Raw genomic sequence first — 27,233 nt, 5'->3', positions numbered from 1 at the left:
GTACAATATGATAAAACTGATAAAAGTAGGAAATAAGAATGGGTTGATACTGCTTATATATTTAGAAAAAATTCCAAATTATAAAAAAATATACGTATTTTGTTTAAATTCACTTTCAACAGACATTTAGTGCAGCATTCTGATGCAGAGATAAATGTCCCACACGTGGCACTGGTGTTGTGCGACTAATTGCATTCGTAATTCTTGCACATTTATGTCTTTTTTTGGAAGTGGTTAAAAGAAATGTTTTAAAAAGTGAAAATAACAACAAATCAGCATAGTATTATGCATAGAGGCTGTCTACATTTAAGGATTAGTACGCGAATCCGAAACATAAGGAGTAAGATGGTCTCATCGCTTTATTTGAATTACAAATAACAGAATTTAGAGCTTACAATATTAGAATTGGAGAATTTATTAGCTACTATTATCAGTGCCTATTAGGCATTTCAATAAAAAATCGAAGTTTCAACTAAATACGGGAAATAAAATTTAAAACAATTAAAGGTTTCTCCCTCTACCAAATTCCATGACCAAATTACAACTGATTTGACCTACTAAGAATATCATTATAAAAAGTGCTAGGTCTTATTTTCTTTTTCTATGATTTCTTTTTCATTCAGGAATTTATATTCACTGTATAATCTACCTTCTTATTCTTCACGATTTCTATTTTCGTCCTATTTGCAGATGCAGAGGGTGTATTCATTTCCACTTTTGAAAGTTTTACAACAAGAAAATTTAATCTTGAACTGGTAGATTTTAGGAAGCAAAAGCACCTTAAATATCAGGGGGAAAGATTAATCAGAGAAAATATGGCGAAACAGGAAGCATAGAGAATTTTTCAATTTTCGCCATTAACTAGGCTCACATTTTTACTTAATGGTAAGATTTCAAGGACATTATGTTTGGAAAAAAAATATTAATGTGGAACATATTGTGAATTGTAATTAACCCCTATTTTCTCGTTTTCCCTATGTTAAAAACGACCGTAGATTAATTTAAAAAAAATGTTTATTTTCTCAAAGTAAAGAGCAAATTTGACACTTAAAACAAGTAACAGTTTTAAAGCTACTTAATAAATTGTAGTTTTTTCCAAATTATTGGGGGAGGGGGGTAACTGCCCCTCCTTGCCTTCCCTCAACGACGCCACTGTCGTGATTGGTCTGATGGATGCTTCCCTAGAAAAATATTAAAGCTCTACTTGCACTTTTCTTTCATGTTAAACGATTTCCTCCACTTGAAAAAAAGTCCTGGTCCCGGTTTTGGACATTCAATCTTTTTGTACTTCGTTTTATTACACATTCTCGAAAAACTGATAGTTTCAATATTGCAAAGCTTTTTTCTGGAACTCTTCTGCTTCAAAATTCATACTTTGGACGTACTATGAACCGTTTTTAGACGAACACTAGATTATAGGAAACCTTGCCTATACAAAATGGCTTTGAGATTAGGTTGAATTCAAAGAGACATATAATTGCATTAGGACTCTTTTGCGAAGCGCTATAGAAAAAGAACCGAAAAAACACATCTAATCAACTTTTTTTCCCAAGTAAAATCCAGGATAGTGGAATAAACGCTATATGGATCCAGACAAAATAGTTGTATTATGTTGTGTACGTCCATTAGGAATCTGCTGATTGAAAGACAATGTAGTTTTAGGTATTATTTATCTATTAATCCGTCTATCACTTCCTCTAGAATGCTGTATTTCCTCGTCTTTCACTTAGTCACATGATCTAACCTTTCAGTGTGTTAATATTGACCTTAGTATTATTATTTTCTGTTTTTTTTTCTCTCCTCATTTGCTGTTTTTGGTGTTTCTTCTTTTTGTAATTTTTTTCGTCCGAGATCGAGTACTGATGATTGTGAACAAGGATACATACATATTATAGAAAATCGTAGCTTGAGAAATCGTACCTAGACATGTACGGTTGTACTTGCTTTGGCCCATTTTTTTTTTCTTGACGAATTTAGCTTCTTCCCCTGAAAATATGGACTTGCCAATTTCAGAGTAACGCTTCGTTGCTTACTTCCAAAGAATAGAACAGCTCTTTCCTTTGACATAAGTTGTAGTTAGTTTCCTGCATGTATAATTTGAAAATAATACGGCCGAAAAATTTGTTTTCAAAAATTTTCGGAGAAGTCGGCCCTATCTAGCTTGTTGGCCAGAGCCATCTCTGAGTGAAATATTCCTAGGAAATGTTTGAAATTATTTCTCTATAGCAGCTCATGATGTCCCTGTATGGACTTTCTGTATTAATTAAATCTGTATTGTTGTTTCAGCCAACTATTTTTGGAACAGTGGCGTCAAGTGCAACCCCCAAAGACAATGTACATAGAAGGGTAAGTCTGTTGTTTATTTAGTGATAATCCTGTTTAAGGTATGAATCTACTGATTTCCATTTTAATATTCTTACTTCTCCACAAGATGCAAGAAGGAAAAAAAAAAAATCAAAAATCTATTAGAAAAAAAAAAACGGTAAAAAATGTGATAAGACATAAAGAAAATCATATTCCCGTATATATATGATTTAATTAATGAAATAATCAAAATATAATAATAACACAAACTCTGACGAAATTTATCCCAAATTTTGTCTCTTTTACTTTGCGCTCCCCTATTGCAACATATAACTTCTTATCAAATGGTATTGATTAATATTGTTTTAAGCATACAGGTAACTGGTTATGAATAAACGACCTGTCCATAAAAACAATATTTTGTTTCTCATTATCATTTTTTAGAATTTTAAAAATTTCTAGGGTTTTTAACAGCTCAGTTGGAATTCAATAGATAAAGATATAACCTTTTGTCTCTCTTTGCCTTCAAAAATACTAGAATTTTTGACTCGAGCAAATACAATTGCAACGTTTTGAACTTAAAAAACTTAGAGCATATCGTACTTACACAACCGCACGTAAATCTCCTACTTAAGTAGGCTATACACGTTCGCGGAAGGGGGAAAGAATTCTTATGCTAAAATTTTCTTGGAGGGGAGACCATGAGGACTGAGTTTTCTGGAACCACTTTTCCTCCTGTTTATTAGTATGACGTACACGATATTTTGTTTAATTAGAATTTTTATTGAAATTTGGGGGGTCAATCCTCGCCTGTGGTAACTCAAAAAATGTTATGTAGCATATCCTGTCGAACCGAGCTTTATAGCTCATCCGCTTAAACTCATCACACTTAATCGGCCAGTCCAATCTGCCTCCTCTTATCTCATTTAGTTCACAAGGTACGTAGAAGCTTCGAATCTTTCGATAGTGTGTTGTGTCCCTATTTTCATATGCAAAAGTGTTTGGAATCAAAGATTTCCGTACAAAAAATAGTTTTTACTGTATCTTAGAGGTGTACCCCCTCCCCCCAAAAAAAATCCAGCGGTTGGTATTAACAGTCAACAGACAATCCCCAAATGCATGTTTCGATTTTTCTGCTTTCCTGTTTAGCTCGTATCATGTCAGCTCAACCGAAAAAGCATGACGCCTTTTCTGTCACCACGGTGGACTCTGTGTAGAGGAATCTGAAGTAGATGAGCAGAATAAATATTTTTCAAAGACACTTTGTCTGTTCCTATTAGATGGTATAAGTGTTTGTAGGAACATGATGCGTTTTAAGCTACAGCGACTGGCTTCCTCTGTATAGAGAGAATACAAAGCAGATGAGCAGAGCAAGCATTTTCCGATGACAATCTTTATCTCTTACTGATAGATGGCATAAGCATAAGAAATCTAAAGACCTTTGAGGTATTAAACCGACTTCCTTTGCATAGTGGGAATACAAAGTAGATGAGCAGAATGAGTGTTTTCTATGCATATTCTAGGTATTCCTGACCGGTGGTATAAGTTTCTGAGATTATATAAGCATATGGTACCTATGGAATCTTTCGATAGTGTGTTGTGTCCCTATTTTCATATGCAAAGTGTTTGGAATCAAAGATTTCCGTACAAAAAATAGTTTTTACTGTATCTTAGAGGTGTACCCCCTCCCCCCAAAAAAATCCAGCGGTTGGTATTAACAGTCAACAGAATATCCCCAAATGCATGTTTCGATTTTTCTGCTTTCCTGTTTAGCTCGTATCATGTCAGCTCAACCGAAAAAGCATGACGCCTTTTCTGTCACCACGGTGGACTCTATGTAGAGGAATCTGAAGTAGATGAGCAGAATAAATATTTTTCAAAGACACTTTGTCTGTTCCTATTAGATGGTATAAGTGTTTGTAGGAACATGATGCGTTTTAAGCTACAGCGACTGGCTTCCTCTGTATAGAGAAAATACAAAGCAGATGAGCAGAGCAAGCATTTTCCGATGACTATCTTTATCTCTTACTGATAGATGGCATAAGCATAAGAAATCTAAAGACCTTTGAGGTATTAAACCGACTTCCTTTGCATAGTGGGAATACAAAGTAGATGAGCAGAATGAGTGTTTTCTATGCATATTCTAGGTATTCCTGACCGGTGGTATAAGTTTCTGAGATAATATAAGCATATGGTACCTTTTAAGGTATTGCCATCGATGTGCTTTGTATATAGAGAATGTAAAGTCGAACGAGTAGAATAAGTATGTCCCAAGAATACTTTTTATCTCCTCCTAATATGCGGCTCAGGTCTCTGAGGAAATATGACTTCTTCTGGGCTACCTCCGCCTGCTTGCTCTGTAGAGAGAATTTAAAATTAATGAGCACTGTAAATATTTTCCGATGACACTTTTTACAGATGGCATGAATGTATTAAGAAAGTGACACTAGAAATTGCTGCAGCCAAATTGCTCCATATAGAGAACATGCTAAGGTTATGGACAGAATGACTAACATCCTATTTACTTACTAGTTTATAATAGACAATAGAGAGCATTTTTTTCGTGAGCTGCTTTTCTTTCATCCCATTAGCAAAGCTTTCTTAAGGTCCTTGAAGCAGTTGACATAGAAGCTAAGTCGGTTCTCTATAATCAAAAGTGACATATTCCAAAATTTATTCCATTATTCTTGAAAGATGCTCGGTGGCTGTTTACCTGTTCACGTATTTCAATGCTTTTTCAATATTATCTGGTATATGTTTGGGCAATAAATTTATAGATTTTTTCCAGGAAACTATGTTTCCTTGGTATGTTTCTGGAAAATAGTTGCCTGGGAAGTTCATAAACATTGTAGTGATAACATTGTGGCATACGAAATGGTACGTCAAAACGTTAATTTTGTGTCCTGAATTTGCAAAAATACACTTGTGGCTCATTTTGAGCTTTTGCCAATATATGCCAAGAAACTTCAACCTTTACTCAAGTATTTTGATAATATCCTGCTCTGAAATCATTCAAGTATTTTGACTTTTATGTTGTTACTTTGCTCAATGAGAGTATCAACCAGTAAACTTAGGATTTTATAGTCTCGTGACTTTTTTCTAACAACATGTTTTGACTCTTCTGTTTTGTCTTGTAATACAAATGTTATATTTTCTGTTGTAGCTCAAGATTAAAAAGAACCTTTTTTCTTTCTCCATTGAAAGAACTAAAAAAATCCATGACCCCCCCTCTCCACCTCTTTCCCCTTTCCCACCTGTATTTTCGTGAATTGGTGCCATTTGATAACACTAGCTACTTCCTAACAAGCACAAATTTTTGCTAAAAATTGTGTTTCTATGAGAAAACAAAAAATTACTAACTTAAGTCGTTGACTTCGAAATTTTTAGTGGGTTTGAGGTGCAATATTTCAAAACTAGGAATGCAACAAAGCAGGATAACTAGTTTATGTGCTATTAACGTTGATCCATGGTATCCATTAATGTTTCTTAGACTAAATTCTTTTTTTTTTACTTCCTCCACGTTTGTTCAGGTTTAGGCTGGAGTAGTAGGCTCTACGACGATTTTTTTTTCCATCTAGTATGCATTGATTAAACCTTTCTTAGAATAAAAAGCAATCCTTGTTATTTAACAATTAGACGGCGGAATCAGGCACGTACGCAGGAATTTATTTCGTGGGGGGCCAAAACCTTCGAAACAGCAGATATAAAGTAGCACTTTTTTTTTATAATAACTAAATAAATGCAAAAAGCACGTATATCGGAAACTACAGATTAACTTTAATCAGTAGTATTGTAGCGGATGGGGGAAGGAGACTGATACCTCAAAAGTACGTTTTAGACTCAGGTTATGTTCATAGCGATTTAAAACCAGTGATTAATCTATTATATCCCACTGAAAGAGAAATTTTAGGGTTATAGTGCAATATGGGTGCTGTGGGGGTAGTTCTTCTATTGCAAAAACGTTAATTTTAATGAAAATGATAGTTTCCAAAACTGATCCATTAAAAGCTATACTTTATCCTGAAAACGCCATAATATCAAGGATAATTCTATTTTGCTGCGGAAAGCAAACTCTTTTTACAAAACAAAATAACAGTACAATCTCTAATTACTTCAAAGAGGGAAAAAAGTTAGACAGAAAACGGGTTAATATTTGGGCAGTGACTTGATCAGATAATTACATGCTGTAAAATCCCAAAAAAAGCTTCATACATGCATCTAGATTCTTAAAAAATGTCCTACTTTTGCCAGAAATCCCAAGAAACCATGGGGAAATTAAACATTTCGAAAATTTTCCGGGGGGGGGGTCCGAATGCCCCCCCCCCCTGCGTACGTGCCAGGGCGGAATGAAGTCTATTTTATATTTTATGGTAAAATTATGTCTACTAGCTAAATTTTCTACATCAGCGTTATCTATTATTTCGCATTGGAAGTCCTATGCATTTTCGAAGTTCCATAGATGTCATGCTGGTGCATTTGCTTTCAAAAGTCACGAAGGGATATTCATTCACCTGTCGATAGTTAGCGCATTGGAGCAAGGGAAACTACTACTATTAAAAATAATGTTTCTTACAGTTTTCAAATTTTACGATTACTACAATTACTTAGGTCATGGAAAATCAAGGAAAAATTGACTTGTTTCAATAATTTAATCACTTATTTCAAGCAAAACCATTTCATTTATTCACTTATATGTCAAGAAGAGGTACAATAATTCAGGATTTTTTTTTTTTAAGATTTAGATTTTGAAACACCATCTTTTAGGCTTCCATAGCTTGAAAGGAAAAGTAAAGATTTTTTTTTTCAAATAGTGTACCAAATTAAATATTGATAATACGAGAAATAATATAATTTATTTGATTATTTCATGTCATTAGAAGTAAATAAAAGAAGAAAATTCAAAGAAACTTAAATAAAATGAATGCAGTTTATCAATAGAATAGTTGAGCTGTGGCGCAATTAAGTCGCATTATTCCTCTCACAGTCAAATTAATTTTCTCATAATACTATTTCTTATTTTTCTCTGCTAATCCAACTACTAGCAAATGGTTTATATATTAAAGAAGGAACTTTTCAATTGAATAGTAAAATAGGAAAATCAGACTTTTTTTTGGGGGGGGGGGTCTTGTTTTTAGGTAACACCTTTTATCCCTCTTACCTCTTTTGCAGGTAATGTTAAGATTACAATAATATTTTTTTTAGAAGCGTTCCTGGAATAAGAGAAGAACACCCCACATCTCCAGCGCTTACAACCCATTTTGCATGCCCAGTTCAGATTTAAACCTTTAAATGAATGGATAATAGGGCGTAAATCCCATTTTAAGTTTTGATTAGAACATACCTCTTATGAAGAGTTAGAATATTTGGGTGTCAATCATGCAAAAATACAAAGTTAATATACCATCCAATCGCTTCAGTGCAAGCAAAAACCTGCACGAAATGGATTCCTTAAGGTTCTTGTCCCTGTGAAATATATGACTTTGTAACAAGCCTACAGCTAGATCCTGTATCAAAAGTACGGGACACATGTACAATTGGATTCATTATTTTCAGATCTTACCATTTGCCAGGCCAGAATTATGATACTGCTTACAATTTTTGGGGGGCGGGGATGGAGGATGGAAATTATCTAAGCTTACTTAAAATTCCGAAAAGTTTCCTATTTTTGGATTTTTTTTTGCAAACTTTTTCGCGTTATACGATAAAGAAAATCTAAAAATATAATTTAGTAGCAGGGTAATAATGAATTGCAGTATTGGAAGATTAAAAAATTGCATCTTAACTTTGAAATTTTCGTCAAAAATTTAGGTGACAATCATAGTGGCATCACAGAGAAACAGAAACTATTACTTTTAAACAGTGTTGTGGCTCAAAAGCTTGTTCTTTTTTCTGGCTTAGATTTCAAGCTAAAGAACCAATCAGGTTTCGAATAACATTCGTCCATCGTGTGAAACAAATTTACTGGATACAATTTCCAAGCTTAACATTTGTTAATATGGTTTTAAAATTAGTCAAGTTTTGAAAAGCGGGGCTATTTTTCTCTCCAGAAATAAAAAATACAGCAATAGGCTAATACAAAAATACTCCAATGGGAACATTTTTGCTTGTTTGCTGTACTCTCTCTTAATCTCTACATGGAAATTAATCAGAGAACAAAATTTGTTCTTGCAAAAAAAAAGTCAAAATAAAAAATAAAAAAAACAACAACACGATTTTAGGGACTTTTCGTTTTACATGGAGCAATTCTAGAGACGGTAATCTTAACTGTAACTGTAATTTTAGAGACTGTAAATTTTTGAGATAGCAAGCAAAGCCTCAAGGACTAGTCGAAATGCTGCATTAATTTAGCTAATGTAATTGTATACTATTATGAATGTATTGAATTGAATAAATTATTGGCTAAGTAAAAATTATTTATAGTTTGTTCAATTTTGACATGAACCAGCTTAAACGAATATTTTTCCTTAAACGAATATTTTTCCTTTCGAGAAATTCATATTTAAAAATCCTACTTCAAGGTGAGGTACTTGGCTATCCTCTACGGAAAAATGGTATCTGCATTTTTAAGTTTTCGTGAAAATCCTGGAATAGTGACTTTTTTCATTCCTAGAATGGGCAAAACAGATGAAGACACAAATTTTCTTTATAAGGTTTACCAAAGTCCATTTTTTCTTCCCGTCATTGTCCTGCTGAACGTAGATATTAGGCTTTTGAATTCTAGTATGTCTGTTCCTAGTCCTAGTTGTGGAATATCGGTTGAATCGGTGGTATTTGTAAATACTAGGTGACATCTAAGCAAGTATAGCAAATAGAAAAATTCTCACTGCAACATTCTTGGACTTGCTGTGTCAAGATTACGAGAGGTTTATCCTTAATTCAAAAGCTGAATTTTTGAGTATCTACTAATTTTTGGCGACGGACAGCCCTATTCTCCTTGAAGAAAAGTTGAAATGATCGTGCTTGTAATAAAATTGGAATTTTGACAGCACTCACCGTGCATAACATGTCGTGTGAAAGGCATAGCAAATCGTTGATAATTTGTTTAAGACACGCCATGTTAGCATAGACGTAAACTCCCTGTAACAATAGGTAATGCATTGAATTTAGAGTGGTTATTTAATTATTAAGTTCAAGTAATGCTAATGTAATAGTAACTAAGCTTTTGTACGGGAGGGTGCGGAAACCAAGATCCTTTTTACTGAAGAATTAATTCTTTTTTCAATTTGCTTTCCTTTACTACGATGACCGAAAAGTTGGTTTATCTTTCTAATTTCCAGAAATTGAAAATTTACACTGAGGCGCTAAATTTGAATATTCTTTCAGAGTTGTCACTTTAATAAAATCGACATTATTGCGCATCAAATGCCATAAGTACTTAAGTAGAAGTAGCCAGAGTTAACTCTTAGATGGGGTTAAAGCTATAGTGAATGTTACCTCAATCAGTAAAGATTTGACTTACTTGACTAAAGTCTTTATCTTGGCATTGTTACCAAAATGAGGATGGTACCAAGGATTTTAGCATGAGGAGTGCGATTATCAGCGCAATTATTTTTATGCAGCGGTATTCTTGTTGACGAAGGTAAAGGCAACTTGTCGAAATTTCTAATCTTGAGTTGATTTTGAATAATGTCAGTTCAACTGGTCCTAGATCCTCCCCTGGAATGTATCTGTCCGTTTGTGTTTGGGTTCAAATTCAGTGATGACAATGGTAGGATGCGATGTATAAAACCTGTTTCGTCATCTTGCAAGATTTCTTATCTTTTACTGGGCAACAGCTTGAGTTTCTATTAAGTTTGTAACAGCTTATGTAGTGGCCACGGGCACAGGAAAGTAATCATTTTCGAAGGGCTCCCCAATTTTTGGGTGAGGGGTAGGGTTAGAGAAAAGGATAAACACTCGAATTAAATGATATTCAGGGAAAAGCGATGAAAGTTTGGGTGAACGGGGGGAGGGATGAGTCGGGTGTTTGTTAATCTATGTGACTGCCATATCTATGCACCCTATGGCCTATCTATATTTTCTACTTGCGGAAAGATTGAAAAATTGCTCGTTTTTTTCTAAATTTTGAAGAAGGGTGCAAGGATTTTTGAAAGTACTTGGCCCAGGTAGTTCTGGGTCAACTATGGGCTTGTAAGGACGATAAAGGTATTCCTATATCGAAATGTTCTTAATGAATGAAATTTCCTGAGGCAATGAATGAAGGATTGTGGAGACAATTTGGTTCAGAAATGTGTATTCTTTGTACATGACCTGTCCTTATGACACTACCCACTTTCAATATACACAAACAGACTCTAAAAAAAAAGGATTTCAAACCACTTACCAAGCGTTGGGATCTTGACAATTGAAATTATAAATTTTTGTCTTGATCTAGAATCCTCTTCGATACGGTACACTTAGAATTTCAAAGGTAAATACCTCGCTTAATGTGTTTCGTGTCAGACAATGCATTCCATCTTATTATGTCGATTTTCCCTGCACTGGGGAATTGAGACTTGTATATTTATTGTACCCTGTAAATATGTCAAGATTGAAATATCTTCAGTTACTTGGTAATTCCATGCTTGAAAGAATCATGGGAAGCGTAACATTCTTTTCTCCTTTCTTTCTTTCGCTAGTTCCTTTTATCGAAACATATTTAACTCGCCATCATGGTTTATAATTCTTTGCATGTTCTCATTTTTTTGTTTTCTTTAGGAATAAATTTTGCCATGGTATCAGAAGACTATAGAAAAAAAAAAAAAAAAAAAAACAGATTTTGTTTTATATCCAAACCAAATGATGTGGTTCTCTCCCCCATTCCCTTTATGGTGTTATTTATTTATCAAGGATCGATAATCACGGTTTTGAGTCTAAAAGTGAGGTCACTTCAAGTAAAAAAGTGTGCACTGGTTGGATCCTTGTAGGAGGGGTATAATGACATTTTTATTAGGAGGGGAAAGAGACAGAGTAGGAAAATAGTACAAAATGTATTAAAAAGTAAAAAAAAAAGATTCATGAGAATCAATGACTATAAGTGAAAACGAGAGGAGTTGAAAGAATTGGGATTTACATAACATAGATATCAAATCGATATAAACTATAAATGCATAAATGAATAAGTCGATGAGTTGAGGGAAACGCGTTAAAAGATCAATTTATGTAAAGCCCTACCTGCTGTGCCCATTTATTTTCAGTTATACTCACAGCCTATATAGACACCAGTTGTGCAAACATTTTTCCAAAGCAACACATCGTCGCGACATCGATGATAGAGCCAAGATCTTTCTGCGCTCATTGGCAGAATAGAGCCACTCCCGGAATAGAGCCAAGATCTTTCCGCGCCGATTGGCTGTGGGAGCGTCGGAGGTTAGCACTTAGTCTAAAGATGTGTGTTGAAATCCTTCTATGGGCAAGATACGACTCCGCGCAACTGGTGTCTATATAGGTTGTGGTTATACTCTTAGATTCGCGAGGAATTTTTTTTTTTTACTTTTAGCCCATTTTTAAAACAATTTAAAAAACAATTGTATTTTTTATTGCGACTTTTTAGGCTCCTTGAAGACTAAAACGATCTTTAGTCTTCTTTAAGACAAGAATGTGTCTTATTTAACGTTCGAACGTAATTTACCCCGACCAGAGGCAAGTGTGCCAACCGCTGTGCTATCAAGTCTTGTATAATACTTTTTGTTTTATATACTTTACTGTGCCCAGTTTGTGATTCATTGCAAGTCTGATCCTTCATCTTAATCAAACAGTTCGTCGTAACGAACTGTAGTAAGGAGCGACCCGGCTCAATAGTAACCGAAACCCTAAAAAAAGGATTTTTTAGATTTCCCTTCCTCAACGCCTCGCTCTTTACGCTAAAGTTTTTTACTGTTTTAAAAAGTAGAGTTGAAAGAGTCAAACTTTATTGTAAAGAGTGGGGCGTTGAGGAGGGGACAACCCCTTTCATATACGGATTAATTTCTGTTCGTTTTAAGTTTTAATGTCGCTCCTTACTTGCAGTTGAAAAAAACTCGTTTTTTTTTAATTTAATCTAGCAGCAACACATGGCTAGTCATGTTTTGAAATTCCTCCTACTTATGCTCAAGGCTTTCAACCTTCAAATGTAAGGTTTCCCATTTCAGTTAGGAGACGATTTAGGATAAATTTTAAGGGAACAGGAAGGAGAACATACAAGAGGAGAAATTTTGTTGCTGTATTATTGCATTGCCATCGGAAGTGCATATATTGATACAATTTAGAAGTAGGTGAACATTCGGAAGTGGTCGAAAAGCAGACAATCTATGAGAAATATCAAGAGGACTGGAAGAGAGAGTCTGCAAGAGGGGGAGTTTTGATGTTATGTTATTTCACTATTATCAGAAGTGCATATACTAATAAAATTTGGAAGTATTTGAACATTCGAAAATGGTAGAAAAATGGCTGACAAATTAAAAAAATTTATGCGACGCACAATTTGATACATAAGTCGATGAGCTGAAGAAAAAAGTCTGGAAAGTTCATTCATCGGTCTCCAGGGGGGGGGGGGGCTTTCTCAGTCTTTGCAAAATATTGTCAGAGTATGAGAAAGCTGTATATTTTAACCTAAAATCGCACTATTTAAGAATTGCCTTTCCTCAAATGTGGTTATATCCCGTTCAAAATTATTCAATTTTTATAGCTACTATATTGACTTGCAGCAATGAAGCTTGGGGAACAAGGAGGTTCATTCATCTCGGGCGCAGCGTCTATTAGGGTGCCATGTCGGTAAAGATGTACACCATATATTTGACGAAAGATCTATTCGGGAAAATATACTTTTTTCCTGGCAATGAAAAACCTAGCTACACCTCTCTTGACTTGTGATCCAATGCCGGATTTATTTTAAAATTTTACAATGGAAAGGTGCATGTCTCTTTTAAATTAATTTGTTCAACTTCGGAAAGCAATCAATTGTATCCATTTGAAGGTTTGATAATTGCGCACGTGTCTTGCCTGTGTGCGGTTTTATTTAAGTATGATAGGGGTTTCATTGAAAAGAGCTAGATCTGTCTTGAGGGATTGGGACAGCGAAATTACCTCTCCATGACAGAACTAAAGTATATAAACAATCCTCACTTTTATAATATTAAAAAAATGTGATAACCTTTTTTTTACCGGCAAAACTAGTTTTCTTTTCCCAAGATCTTCTCCTTTAGATGTGTTTGCGTGCTTATACCCAGCGTCCTCTCCCTGAGGATTTCGGCTGTGACCGGGTTGCTAGGATAGCATTTTATTATTCCCTCTTGCTCCGTATTTGTATCTCTGGAGGTTCATTAAAGTCGTTTTAACTTTAGTTTCATAGCCCATTAAAAAAAAGTGGGGAAGCCCTCCTAGTCTCAACTTTTATTTCGATTATATTTTTCGGTACTTATATATTATACGAAAAACACTAGAGAAGTGGAGTTTGGTTAATGCTAATGAAGGTTAGGTTACACCTCCAAAGATGTTGTTTCTCGTAAGAGTACGAAGTTATGGTGTGTCCATTGACGCACTTGTTATGGATAATAACCCCTTATCCTGGAAAAATTGAATTGCCTGTTCTTCGGTCCTTGGCAAATCCCAAATCTTAATTTGAACATAAATGGTGAGACACTATATTCTATCACTATGCATTGCAAACTAACCGTTTATTGTCCTATCTGATCTTCACCATCCGAATTCTTGAGTGTTTCTCGTATAATACATAAGTACCTGTTTTTCTTCTTCTGTACTAGCATGGAAGATAAAATTCTTATGACGAACTTTCTCCCGCCACTTTTGATGTTCTAAATGAAAATCCAGGTCTACAATAACTCTTTCAAGAACCTGGTTTTTAGTTGCTGCAAATTGCCGGTTTCGTTCTCGTCCACCTGCAGGGACCCATGTGGAGGGGTAACTGTCGCCAATTTTTGATTTAGCTAAGCGAAACGTAGGAATTGTTGGTATCAACTGAACAAGCTTGTCGCAGAATTGTGGGCTTAAATTGCTTTGAACATATCCTGCTCTGTAGGGATACTGACTGCCTTCCGCTGCTCATTGATCGACCTTTAATCGCGCATGTCATTTGTGGTATTTTAAAAAGCTACAGTTTTGTCTAATCACGATATACAACAGACCCAATCTCTAACTGAATTTGTTGTTGACAAAAGAGGTCTAGAGAAGTCAGAACCATTATATTTCGATTCTCCTGATAGATTAAAAACATTTACATTTGAAAGAAAAATGAAACTTTTCTGAAAATGAAATTTGCGCCCAATGCGAATGTGAAATCTAGCCGAACCTCTCTGCGATATTCCAAGGGTTATTATATGGCCCTATGGTTATGAAAGGATTTTAAGTTAATTTGGACGGCTTGTTTCCTAAATTGCTGAGCAAAAAAAGGAATGTTGAATATATCTAAACTGTGAATTATTTTGTGTGTTTGAAAACTAAAAATATTTATTTTCGTTATCATCCTCTTCCCCTTTCGACTTTGAAAGCAACTGAATGTTTATACAGCTATCAACGCTTTGATTGATGGACTTCAACCGTTTTCCTAATGATGACTCCACTCAAAGCTTTAACTTTATTAGAAGAATAAAGGATCCATTTGAAAAAGCAAGTGATAAAAATACTCGCATTACCTAAAAAAACACATGAGAACATGCACGTCAAACTTTGAATTTCCGCCACGTCATTAAGCTTCTGAAATAAGAAATGCATAAAAAGCGAAACATCTGACCTATGAATTATTACCTAATCAGTTGGCAACTTTGTTATATTCTTTCCCAACTGGTACTGGTGATTTATGTATTTTTAATCTTGCAGCAAGTCTTAACTAACTCACCATTTAAGCTGCATCTCACGGTTGTTTTCCAACATAAAAAATTACCATAAACTCGTAATATTTCATTATTTAAAGTTAATTTATTATTCTTAACATCATAAGTATCTGACATTGCTGAAACCCTTAAGTAAATTTGCTGACATGTTGCGAGTTTTGGGCATTCTGACTGTGTTCATATATCATAAAGGCCTTATTTCAAACATTAGTCTGTTCAGGTTTAATGTGATTTAATTTCTTTTTTTTAATGATGTGCGAAAGCCTAAATTAAGCTTCACTGTAATGCCTTCAGCTGATTTAGTTACGCATAGCAAACATGTTAAAGTTTAAGGTATTTGTTAGGTATGTTTGTATGCTTATAGATTGAGTTAAAGTTAAGTTGAATTAGTTTCAGTTGGGTTTCGGCATCTGGTAGGTCTAACCCATTTTGTATAACAAAAATGTTTTTCAGTTAAGTTCACTTACTTTTCAGTTAAGTTGGAGTTAGATTTGGTTGTGTTGGGTTTTTGCACGTGCTAGGTATAACTCGTTTTGCATAAAAAGGGCACAGGCATGTGAAACCAAGGTTTGCAGGAATGTTTGGGATGATTTGGCAGTAATATTTAGACTGAACGCACAAACGATAGAAAACACAGGGAAAGGAACATCAGGCGTTTAAAAAATTTTACTAGGCAATTTTTTTTAATGCGCAAGCTAGCAGTTATTTAAGCTTAGTTTAGGTGATATACGAATAAAGTATAAAACAGTTCTTTGTAGCCGATTGTCAGAGTCTAATTTTTCTAGCTAAATGAATTGACTTTAATAGCAATAAAAAAAATAAAAAAAATTCCAAATTTTGACATAAAAAGATTGTATGAACGACGTAAGGCCGAACCGACTGACCGTAGCAAAACTCAGGAGAAAATCAAAATTCAAAATTCATAATAGGGCATAGGGCCCATGAAATTTAAAGAAAAAAAAATATATACTGTTAACCGTATGTATTTTCTGACGCACTAAATTTAGGTTTATCTTTTGTCTTCCTTTAAGGGACAAGAAGATTAGAAAGAGTGTTAGAGATGCGTGAAATCACTGACGACTATTAAACTCGGAAGAAAAACAAAATTAATAATTAAAAACGGGACTTCGGGTCAGCAAACTTCAAAAGAAAATACAGAAATTATGTAGAAGACACTTTCAATAAAAATCTTAATACAGACACGCTAATCTTACGAAAAACGAGGCAGTAGTGTATATACTTGGCTCTATTTCGACAATTGTTTTATATTCCGTGTAGTAATATTTTCGACCTTTCTTAACACTGGAAGAAATGAGAATTTGTAGGACTGGCCAAAGCTAAAATTTAAATGGACTGGTAGGAAGGGTGTTTGCTACTGACGGCTTGACGTAAGGAAGACTATGTCAGTGGTTAGTCAGGTGATATGAAGTCATGGATGTCGGTGCGGGTGTTTGTCTGTATTCAGGTTAATATTTGATTTGAAATGCGGGCTATGAGTTGAATGATTCTAGGCGTTAACCTCCCCCCAGCGTTTACCCCTAGAAATAACCCCCCAGGGGAAAATACCCCCCATCGCGGAATATACCACCCAGGAAAATACCCAAAGCGGAAAATACCCTCCTGGAAAATACGGCTTTCCAACTTTGAGAACTTTATTTAATTTTTTTTCCGTAGAAGGAAGGAATTTTGGTACTTGTGTACTATGCACTACTTAGCCTACTCAAGTTCACACTTTGTAAAACTCGAGAACAAACCGGTTCCTACCTTAGTTTCCATCATCTTAGCGCGAGACAAGACAAAGACAAGTGACAGGACATATGGGAAATTTATAATTTGGGCTATATATTTGCAAATAAGGGGGAGTATAATATTTGTACAGTTTGAAGTCAGAAAACAATTTTTACTTCATAATATGCGGAATAATTGTACCTAACACATTTTGCATGCAGTCCCGCTATACTTTACCTTGTGTTTGGCCATTGTGTTTCAGGAATCGTTTTTAAAGAATTAGGGCAAAAAGTCAATATTTTAGCGTAAAAAGCAAGGTATTGTGAAAGGGACAACTCCTGTTCGTTTCAAGTTCCAATTTCTTGTCGTTTTCAAATAATACCAAGAAATCCGGCTTTCTCTCCATAAAAAATTCCGATTCTTGTGTATTATACGCCACTCACTCAAGTTTACGATGTGTAAAACTCGAGAATAAACCGGTTTCTTTGTTACTTTAGAAAAATTTCGGCTATATATTTGTATATTAGGGGGAGTGGGTAAAATGTAGCGGGTCACAATGCAAAATGTGTTAGGTACAATTATTCTGCATATTATGAAATAACAATTGTTTTTTAACTTCAAACTGTCCAAATACTTTGTCCAAATACCAAGTACCAAAATTCTTCCTCCCTACAAAAAAAAAAAACTCAAATAAAATTCTCAAGTTGGGAAAACCTTATTTTCTGCGGAAGAGGGGTGGAGTTAAACACTGGTCACTGAGCTGAATATGGTGTCTGATTTTCTTATTATCTTGAATATTATTTTTCAGTATTATTTCATTTTTCATAACTTTTATACTATTATTATTATTTGTTTGAGGGTGAAGGTTTCCTGGTATAACTCACTTTGTAGGCACCATCTGTAAATATTTTCTTTTCCTTTGTATCGTCTATTGTAGTGCTAATTTATCATGTTGTGAAATTATTATGAAAATTAAAAGAACTTGAACATTGTCATATATTGCATTGGCAGTGCGCCAAAGAAGTAAGTTTATTGAGAGAGAAAGGTCAAATGCTGGTCCTTATTTTTCTCCTATATGTGGAGGTTTGAATGAAAGTATATAATTTGATGTGTGAATGTGTAGAACTGAATGTTTGAAGGACTGAAGTGTTTGGTAGGGAGGGTTTTTTTATGACACTTGGTATTTACCAATTGACATGTAGCGGACGCAAATTCTGTCGGTCTGTCTGTCCCGGTTTTGCTAGTTTAGGTAATTCCAGATAAGCTAGGACGATGGGATTTGGCAAGCGTATCAGGAACCAGACCAGATTAAATTAGAAATAGTCGTTTCCCCGATTCGAACATCTGGGGGGGAGTGGGGAATGATTAATTCGGAAAAATTAGAAAAAATGAGGTATTTGTAGCTTACGAACCGGTGATCAGATCTCAATGAAATTTGATATTTATTTGATACAAAGCTATTTAGATACAGAGCTATTAATTTAAATCCCGACCACATCCGGTGACATTGGGGGGAGTTGGAGGAGGAAACCGGAATTCTTGGAAAACGTGAAAATTGGGGTAGCTTTATTTTACGAATAGGTGACCGGATCTTAATGAAACTTGATATATAGAAAAATCTTATGGGTCCGATGCTCCATTTTCGACTCGAATTGGGTCCGGGGACATAGGGGGTTGGAGGGGGGACAGAAACCTTGGAAACCGGAAATTTTGGAAAACGCTTAGAGTAGAGAGATCGGGATGAAACTTGATGGGAAGAATAAGCACAAGTTTTAGTTACGTGATTGACATAACTGGAACGAATCCGCTCTCTTTGGGGGAGTTGGGGGGATTTCCAGTGCTTTGGTGAGTTCCGTGCTTCTGGACGTGCTAGGACGATGAAAATTGGTAGGCGTGTCAGGGACCTACACAAATTGACTTGATAAAGTCGTTTTCCTCGATTCGACCATCTGGGGGGCTGAAGGGAGAGGAAAAATTAGAAAAGTGAGGAATTTTTAACTTACGAGTGGGTGATCGGATCTTAATGAATTTTGATATTTAGAAGGACCTCGTGCCTCAGAGCTCTTTATTTTAAATCTCGACAGGCATTAAGCCTCTGATTTTCCTTTTAAATCAATCTATTGATTCTTAGAATTTTGCTAGAGCTCATGCCATATGAGTTTTTGGCTCTTCCGTCCTCGTCACAAGTGCCATATGAGCTCTTAGCTCTTGTTATTTCATGTGGTTGGTGAGAGTGGTTGCGAATTTCCCACGATTCCTCCGTCTCGTGATAAATCAATTTCTGTAGGATTATCTAAGTATTTTTGTAATTCGTGTGTAATTGATGTTTGTTTTATATATTTTGCTTCTTCCTATGGACTTTAAGCGTAAATAAATTATTTCATTTATGATTTAACTTTATGGTCATATAGCAAGCTTGTTCTCTTTCGGGCAAAATTTTCTGCACTTCTTGCACAGTGATACTCGTCAACATCAAAATATGCTAACCGACGGTTTTTTTTTTTTTTAAGGGAATTTAGATTTAGATTTAAGTGTTGGGATCAATCCATTGATGGAAATACGTTTTCTTTTATCTGTAATTGCTTGGATTAGAACCATGGGAACTGCAAATATATCAAGAGAATTATACTATAAGTCAGATAGTATGCAAAAATACTGCTGTTTAAGCAAGAAAACAAAAGTATGTCCACATATTAATGTAAAATTTAAATTTGAAATATTTCTCTTCTATTTTAGTCGCGAGTTTATGACAGTTCACCGGCTTATTGAAGTATTGTAACCTGACCATTAAAAAACTAATCTGTTTTATTAGTTGAAAATTTGGAAGTTGAGAAGCTGACATGAAATTTAAATTTTAGAAAAATTATAAGAATATTAAATTGCTACTACATAAGATTTTTTTATGGGGGGGGGGAGCAAGTAGCTTAAAATCTTGTTTTATATGAAAATATAGATATTTTTGAAAAAATCTTTAAATTCACTTGGATAGCTACACCCATTACTAAAACGGCCAGTTTTTGGTTGGTGAATTGTTGCTCTTTTTGTAATTTATATACCGGCTCCCATGCAACTGAACCCCATTCAATTAACCTCATTTGACTCAATCCATATGCAAATCAATTTTTTTTCAACTCAAGTTTCGTTTAACTCGACCCTGTTTAACTCAGCCCAGCCCCATTTAACTCAATCCTCGCGCAATTCAATCCTCATTTAACTCGACCCATGTAACTTAGCCCTCATTTAACTGTACCGCCATGCAACTCAACCTTCTTTCAATTCATCCTAACCCAGTGTCTAACCTTTGCAAGCACAAACTTAAGTTGCAGGCGGGTCGGTATTGACGGGGGTTGAGTCGCAGGAGGATTGAGATAAACGGGAGTTGAGTCGCAGGGGGATTGGGATGAACGGGAGTTGATTTGGATTGGGAAGAATTGAATAGGGGTTGAATTCAAAGGCGTCCGACTTGAATGAGATTGTGTTGACCGGGGTTGAGTTCAATTGGGAAGTTAAACTAGGGTTAAGTTAAACGGGGTCGAATTGAACAAGGGTTAGTTGAACAAGGATTGACTAGGGATTGAGTTTAATGGAACACCTTTTTATCGAATAGTGACTATTAGTGACTCATTTAAATCATTTCTTCTCGGCCAGTGAACCATCTGGACGATTAATCTTTCTGCATAAAATACATGGAATCTAACGGAAACATAAAAACGTGAAGGTATAAAAAATTAACAAGCCCTCCGGTTTTCGAATGCCAAAAAGTAATAAATAGCTTTTCTTGTACATAAATAAATAGCTTTTATATACAATATTGGAAAGCACATGACAAAATTGTAATATACACAATATTGCGATATTGTGATATTGCTGTCGCATGGGGTCGAATTGAACAGAGGTTGAGTTACATGCGGATGAGTTGAATAGGATTGTGTCTGGGGTTGAGTTGAGTGATGTTTGGGTTGCATTTGAACGAGGTTGAGCAGAACCACACACCTTTACATTGAATGAGTCACTATTATTGACTCATTTAAAATATTTCTACTTAGCCCGTGAGCCATCATGACGATTAAGCTTTTGGCATAACATGGATGAAGTCTAGCAGAAACACAAAAACATGAATTTGTCAAAAAGTAACAAGCGCTTCGGTTTTCCAATGTCAAAAAGTAATAAATAGCTTCTCTTGTGAAGTAAATATAAAGTTTCTAGTTTTTAAATTGTTGCTCAATCGCTTGCAATGTCTTGTTCAATTATTGCTTTCCTTATTAGCGCTATAACATGTGCATCGGTACGATTCGATATGAACGATCTTCCGCCTAACGTACTCTGTGTCTATTAGGCACAATTTGTTTTGCGAAAAACAGGCTCAGCCAAGTTAACACAGCTCCCTGGTATTATTTGGGATCACAGTTTATATGTCAATACAGTTATGATAACTCCTATCTTGCCCATGAGAAGCTTTTGTACAGAGCTCTGAACTTGGCGCCTCCTGCAAGTCCGCGCTCCGACGCGTAGATCGTACTTCAACACCATAGACGGGAACACAATTTCGTTTTGTTGCATACACACTTAGATACCAATACCAGTTTCCTGTTACCAATTAGATACCAATACCAGTTTGCTGTCTCCAGCCGGTAGCATCGCTACCGCGTACTGTGTCCCAAAAATAAATCGAGTTTTCATAACTGTATTGGTATCTAAGCTGTGTTTGGGATGGTTTGGCAGCAACGTGTCTGATGAACACACGAAACGCTAGAAAACGGCAGGTGTTCAAAGAGTTTACTGCTGAGTTACGGAAGGTGTTTACTTAGCAAATTTGTATTTTCCGTTCAAAGGTGTAATCAAGCAATTAATTAAGCTTAGTAAAATGACTCCTTTTAGAAGGTTGTAGAAGTCGCGCGAGTCAATTAAAGGCATTTTCTTTAAGTCTGACCATTTTCCTAAAAGATGCGCATAATTTTTGGAATGGGGCCCTCGAAGATCCTGGACTAAACTTTTTATTGACTGGGGTATCCCCTTTGCATATGAGACGAACCCTACCAAAAGTTTGCAATCTTTATTTGGATTTATAAATGTAGCAAATTTTGCGGTCTAAAAACAAAAACAAAAAGAAAAACAAAAAAAACAAAACAAAAAAAACCAACAACAACATGGGATTTCAGACTCATTAAAGAAAATCCAAAAACGGAGGGGATTGCATGTCCATTAAAGAAAATGATCAAATAGATCACAAAAAGCATTAGATACAGGGGGGAGGGAGGTTAACCATAACCAGTTTGCAAAATTTGTTTTAGAAAGGGCATGACTTTTGCATTCTTGTTTCTACATTATCTTTTAAAACCGCATTCCAGAAATTTATCCTACCCCCAGTTGAACAAAATGTCGCATTTACGTATTTTGAGTTACTGGTGTTATGACTATATTATAGACAGGGATTTCCCCTCCCTCTAGAAGGCTAAACAATAAATCAAAATGTCATTTTTGTTGGACTGAAATAGCATCGTAAAATTCTGGGTTGAAAAATATGATGGATTTGTAGATTCACAAAAAAAAAGAAACTTGTAGAAAATACAGAAATTAATTTAGATTTCTTATGTACCAGATTTTAATTTCAAAGAAATCATATATACGGTTGAAGGCTCCATTGATAGCCTCTGGTGTATGAAGGCTCCTGGTTCCTCTTGTGTATTCATCAAAAACAAAAACAAAAAACCTTGACCGAGTGTGTTGGCTCTGCTATTGTACCTCATATATTTATTTTGGGTGTGATAGAAATAGTATCTTAATTCCTTTCATTATATAAAGAAGGCACAGTATAAGTCTGCCAATTTCCTGAACCTATCTAAAGTCACTTTGGGTAAAAGTGGGAATCTCCACGTCGGTTTGTTATTCTCTGATCCAAGCCCTTCGGAAATTCCTATTCCCAATCAGTTCAGTTGTTTCCGCAATGGTTGTGAAGTGAAGTCAAGTTCCATTTTCTTATTAACTAACGGATGTTGTAGCTTTTACTTATTTTATCGTTTAAATATGGCGCTGTACTTCTATGCACTCAAACTGAGGGCTATGCAGGAGCTTAAAAGACAGCAAAGTAGCCTACCTGATAATAGTGTAAGTAAAAGATTTAAATGATATAATAGTGTAAGTAGATTGTTTAGAATATTATCCAATATTACCTTCTATGGGGGCGGTGGGCTATACACCATGTCAGGTTATTTTCATTGGATCCATTCAAGACCTTATTTGGGTAATGAGACACATAAAAGTCGAGCACAGGTTGCAAACTAACATATCTTAAAGGGCTCTTTGCCTCAAAGAGAGAGGGAATTCAAATAATTTTTTTTCAACCTTTAGTAGAACTTGAACTTGAAAGTAAAAAGAAAAATATAGGCCTAAATATAGCCAGCTATAGTATATATATATATATATATATATATATATATATATATATATATATATATATATATATATATATATAAATATGTATATATTTCACGCTACTGAACAACGTGTGGCAACTTCAGTAGGGCTAAGGCAAGAAGATACTCAGTGGTGGGGCCAGGCGTACAAGGCTGTATGGTCTGGCCCCGCTTCTTGTACTTCAGTGCCTCTTTGGTGTATCTTGAAGGGATTTAAGATTTATGTTGATTATGTTTTAAAATCTTCTTTTTAGAATATATTGTTTTTTGGATAAAACACTTTTTCTGAGAATTCTCTACAGTATCTTCAATTGAGTCTGGTCTACCGTAGACACTAAATTGATGCTTGGATATTGCTATTCGCAAAGCTGTATCCAGGATTTTTGCTGTGGCGGGGGGGGGTGTTCAGAAAAACACTTGAAATGAACTAATCAAAATTTGTTAATATGTGTACTTTTTACGTTTTTGCGAGTAAAAAAAAGGTCTCTGGGGGGGGGGGTTCAAACCCCCCTTACCCCTTCATACGGCCTTTGCTGTTCGGAAGGTTGATTTTCTTAAAATATAGTATCTAAGGTCAGTGTTCCGAAACGGCATATTATGGGCGATTGTCTTAACTCCTCGTAATTATCGTACAAAATTTGTTGTTAGTCCTAACCTTAGTGGGTATTGTGATTCTTGTCTTTACTCCGTGTATTCAGTAGACGCGTTCTTGCTCCAAGATATCTCAGAGATTTTTTGGGTTTTCATTCAAAAAACACTTCCCCGGCCAGATCACAATGATAGCGATCCGATTGCTTATTTTTCATTCAGATTGTCAGATAAAAAAAGCCTTTGATGTACTTCGTGATATCTACTTTTCTTTTTTGGCAGGGTATAGTATTGAAAAAATATTGTCTACTAAATGATTTATTGTTTAAATATGTCTGGTTAGGGATATTTAAGATGTGTCAGAAATTCCATTTGTTTCTCTGTACTCTGTGGCTTCTTTATTTTAATCGGGTCCAATCTTGCACTTAATATTGATGAAGATACCATTTCTTTTTTATAATTTCCGTGCTTCCAAGCCCTTTCGTGGTTCTTATTTGCATCTGTTCCTTCTGTGAGATCGAATTAGAATTAGTAATCCTACAAATTTACAATATACTTAATTTTCCATGAAAATTTCATATCTTTTGGTGCACTCAATGTATCTGCTCCTAAAATACAAGAGTTTAGTGTAAATATTCTTTCCCAATAGCTGCAGTATCGCTCCTCTTTTTTAAATTTAGCTTGGAATCAAGTTCTAATATTGAGATATTTCGTTTATTCGCTTTTTTTAAAGATATTGATTATTCATAATAAGAATAGGTTAACATTTAGCCCGAATAATATCATTCTCTTGCGTTAGTCAAAAATTTTCTGCTTTGGTAATATGCTCTTAGTTTCCCCTTTCGCTCTTTTTAATGCTTTCGGTTAATTTTTGCTCTTTCATTTTCTTGGGTACATGGGGTCGTACATGTGTGTGTGTGTTTTTCTTTATTATCTGATTTTAATACGATGAATATAAAACCAGAAGCAGAATAAGGTTTAAATTAAGCGCTTCCTGTTTCCTACTCTCAATCCCGTTATCTCATAAATTCTCACAACATGACGATGCGGTTTGGCCATCTTAGCACTTTCGAACCTCCCTCTAGTGTTCCACTTCGTAAACTCGGAAGTGTCCTGTTAGTAAACCCTTGGATTCAAGACATAAAGTCAAATATACCTGCTTTAAATATTAGTAACTCCTTTGGTGTCAAGATTTCAGCTGTATCGTCTTATTGTAGCCCTACACAGGTGCAACCTTTAGAGGACGGTGGAGCTGTTTTCTTTATGATTTAATCAATGCCTGTATTTAAGATCTCCTATGTTATTGAATTAAAAAGCTCATGTCTAGGAACGTCTTTTCTCTTTCCTTGGCTTTGTATTTATGATCAAAGAAGCGCTCGAAGTTAACTTTTCAGTCATTTGGCTTTCTTCTTCTTTTTTTTTTCTCGGTATAAATCTTCCTGAGTTGTGGTAGCACTGTTTTTCCGCTAACACACGCTCACGGAATAAGAACAAGCAAGTCTGACAAGTGGCTCCATTAATCGTACTGAAGCAGATTATTCTATAAAACTACCTCTGATAAACTGAGGATGGGATACTTTTTAATTAAAGGGATAAGAGAGTCTGGAACCAAGAACCTATAATTAATTGATGTTGACATTCTATGTTTCATACTTAGTATCTACGGATATTTATTGTTGCCTGTAGTCTAGGGCACCCGCTCTGAATTGGAGAGATGCAGCTTTAAGTAATGGTAAGGTTTTCATTTCAGAGATGGGTGGAAAATTTGTCAAAACCGCCAAGAAAATTAAATTACACAAGAAAATGGGAAAATTTTGTTTCAGTTTACTTCTATTACTGCACACAAAGCAACCTTGTCACAGCCTTTTCAAAGCTTCAGTCTTTGCTTCCTGCTATGTTGTTTCTATTTCCTCTAAATCACATTTCTAAATATCTCTTCCCTCCCTAATGGAAAACGTCCTCTTTTTTCGTTTCGTTCCAAACGGATTGCGAAAAAGCACGGTTTTTTGGCAACCTATGATCTTTCATCCACATTGCCTTCATTCATATCATCCGTCATTCGATTACGTCGCTGAAAAGTAAGAAAAAATGTGTCACAATGACTGCTGACAACAATCTGCCCAAGGTGTAACCATGATCAAGCTTGGATTTTTAATAGTTTTTTTTTTTTTTAATAGCAAACCCTCATGCTTTTTTGCAGCATTTTAGTCAAGTTGTTGCGATATTGAAGTCCTCCAGGCGAGCTTTATCGTCTCCCTTCTAAGCCTTCATCGCAAGCTAAACCTACACTATTACATATCAGCGTCTTACTTACGGTTTAAGCTACTCATTTCTAAATTGTCATTATTTAATACCCAAGATTTTCCCATGGAGTTTTGATGACTAATTATCTTCTGGTTTGTCTCAGTGGGTCCCACCGTATTTTTTGCCATATGACCGTCATTCGTCAGGTGGAAGAGATCATTTCTCTTCTGTACCCTGGCAAAACTTCCAAAATTTTTGGTTCTATATGTCTCTGTTAAATCTCTGCTTACTTCTATCTAACCGTTCGAATATCATTCTGTCGTATCTATGTTGTCCTTAAAAAGCCGAGTTAACAGTCCTTGGTCTATTCTCCATTATGAACAAAGTTTTTGTCACGACCTTACTTATAATACTTCATTACGACACAATGGAGTTTTGCTGCGCTTTTATATATATATTCTATAATCCAATGAGGGTAAATTTGCAGTCACTTTTCCATCAATAAATCATTTTCATTGATGACAATTGCGACTTTTCATATCTTTGGGCGGAATCAGAAAGCCATTTTCATTGAAAGCATTCCGTTGTTCCAATTTCTAGTTTTTTTTCTTTTGGATAGCTTTCGAAATTGGCATTCCTTTTCTTAGCAGTAAGACAAATTGAATTTGGCAGATAGCAGAAAAATTGATCAGATGATTAACGATGTCTTAAAAGGATTCCAATTTTCTGAGGTTATGAAATTCTTCATATTATCCTTTTCTTCTTCCTACTCAAGAACATTGTTTTACTTTAATTTTAGTCAAGCTATGGAAATGTCAGTAAGAAAATGGACTGTGGTATCCGTTTAGATGGCAACAGGGTACTTGTATGATATACGTCCTACCGTTCAAGTTGTTCAATCATTGACGCCTTATAGAACCGTTTTTTTTCTCTTTAATTTCTTCCAGCTTAGCGTGAGACAAGACAAAGAGAAGTGACATCATAGATTGAAAAAATATAATTTGGGCTATATATTTGCGCTTTAGTGGGGCAGGGGTGGGCATAAAGTGTTTGGACAGTGTGAAGTTAGAAAACAATTCGTACTACATAATATGCAGAATAATTTTACCTGACACATTAGGCATGCAGACCCGCTATATTTAACCCTCTC

At 35.2% G+C, this 27,233-nt stretch overlaps 1 protein-coding gene across 6 annotated transcripts in view; it reads left to right on the top strand.

Annotated features, from left to right (window-relative positions):
• Positions 1-27,233, top strand: part of LOC136032143 (ras-GEF domain-containing family member 1B-like) — a 316,559-nt gene that overhangs the window by 191,492 nt on the left and 97,834 nt on the right. For all 6 annotated transcript variants that reach the window (XM_065712317.1, XM_065712313.1, XM_065712316.1 and 3 more), the window contains one exon: positions 2,287-2,346. In XM_065712317.1, coding sequence (XP_065568389.1) covers positions 2,287-2,346 — 60 coding nt within the window. The remainder of the gene's footprint in view (positions 1-2,286; positions 2,347-27,233) is intronic.

The sequence above is a fragment of the Artemia franciscana genome, chromosome 10 (assembly GCF_032884065.1).
Source record: "Artemia franciscana chromosome 10, ASM3288406v1, whole genome shotgun sequence".
In the NCBI taxonomy this organism is placed as follows: domain Eukaryota; kingdom Metazoa; phylum Arthropoda; class Branchiopoda; order Anostraca; family Artemiidae; genus Artemia; species Artemia franciscana.
This window is presented reverse-complemented; position numbering and strand designations above follow the sequence as displayed.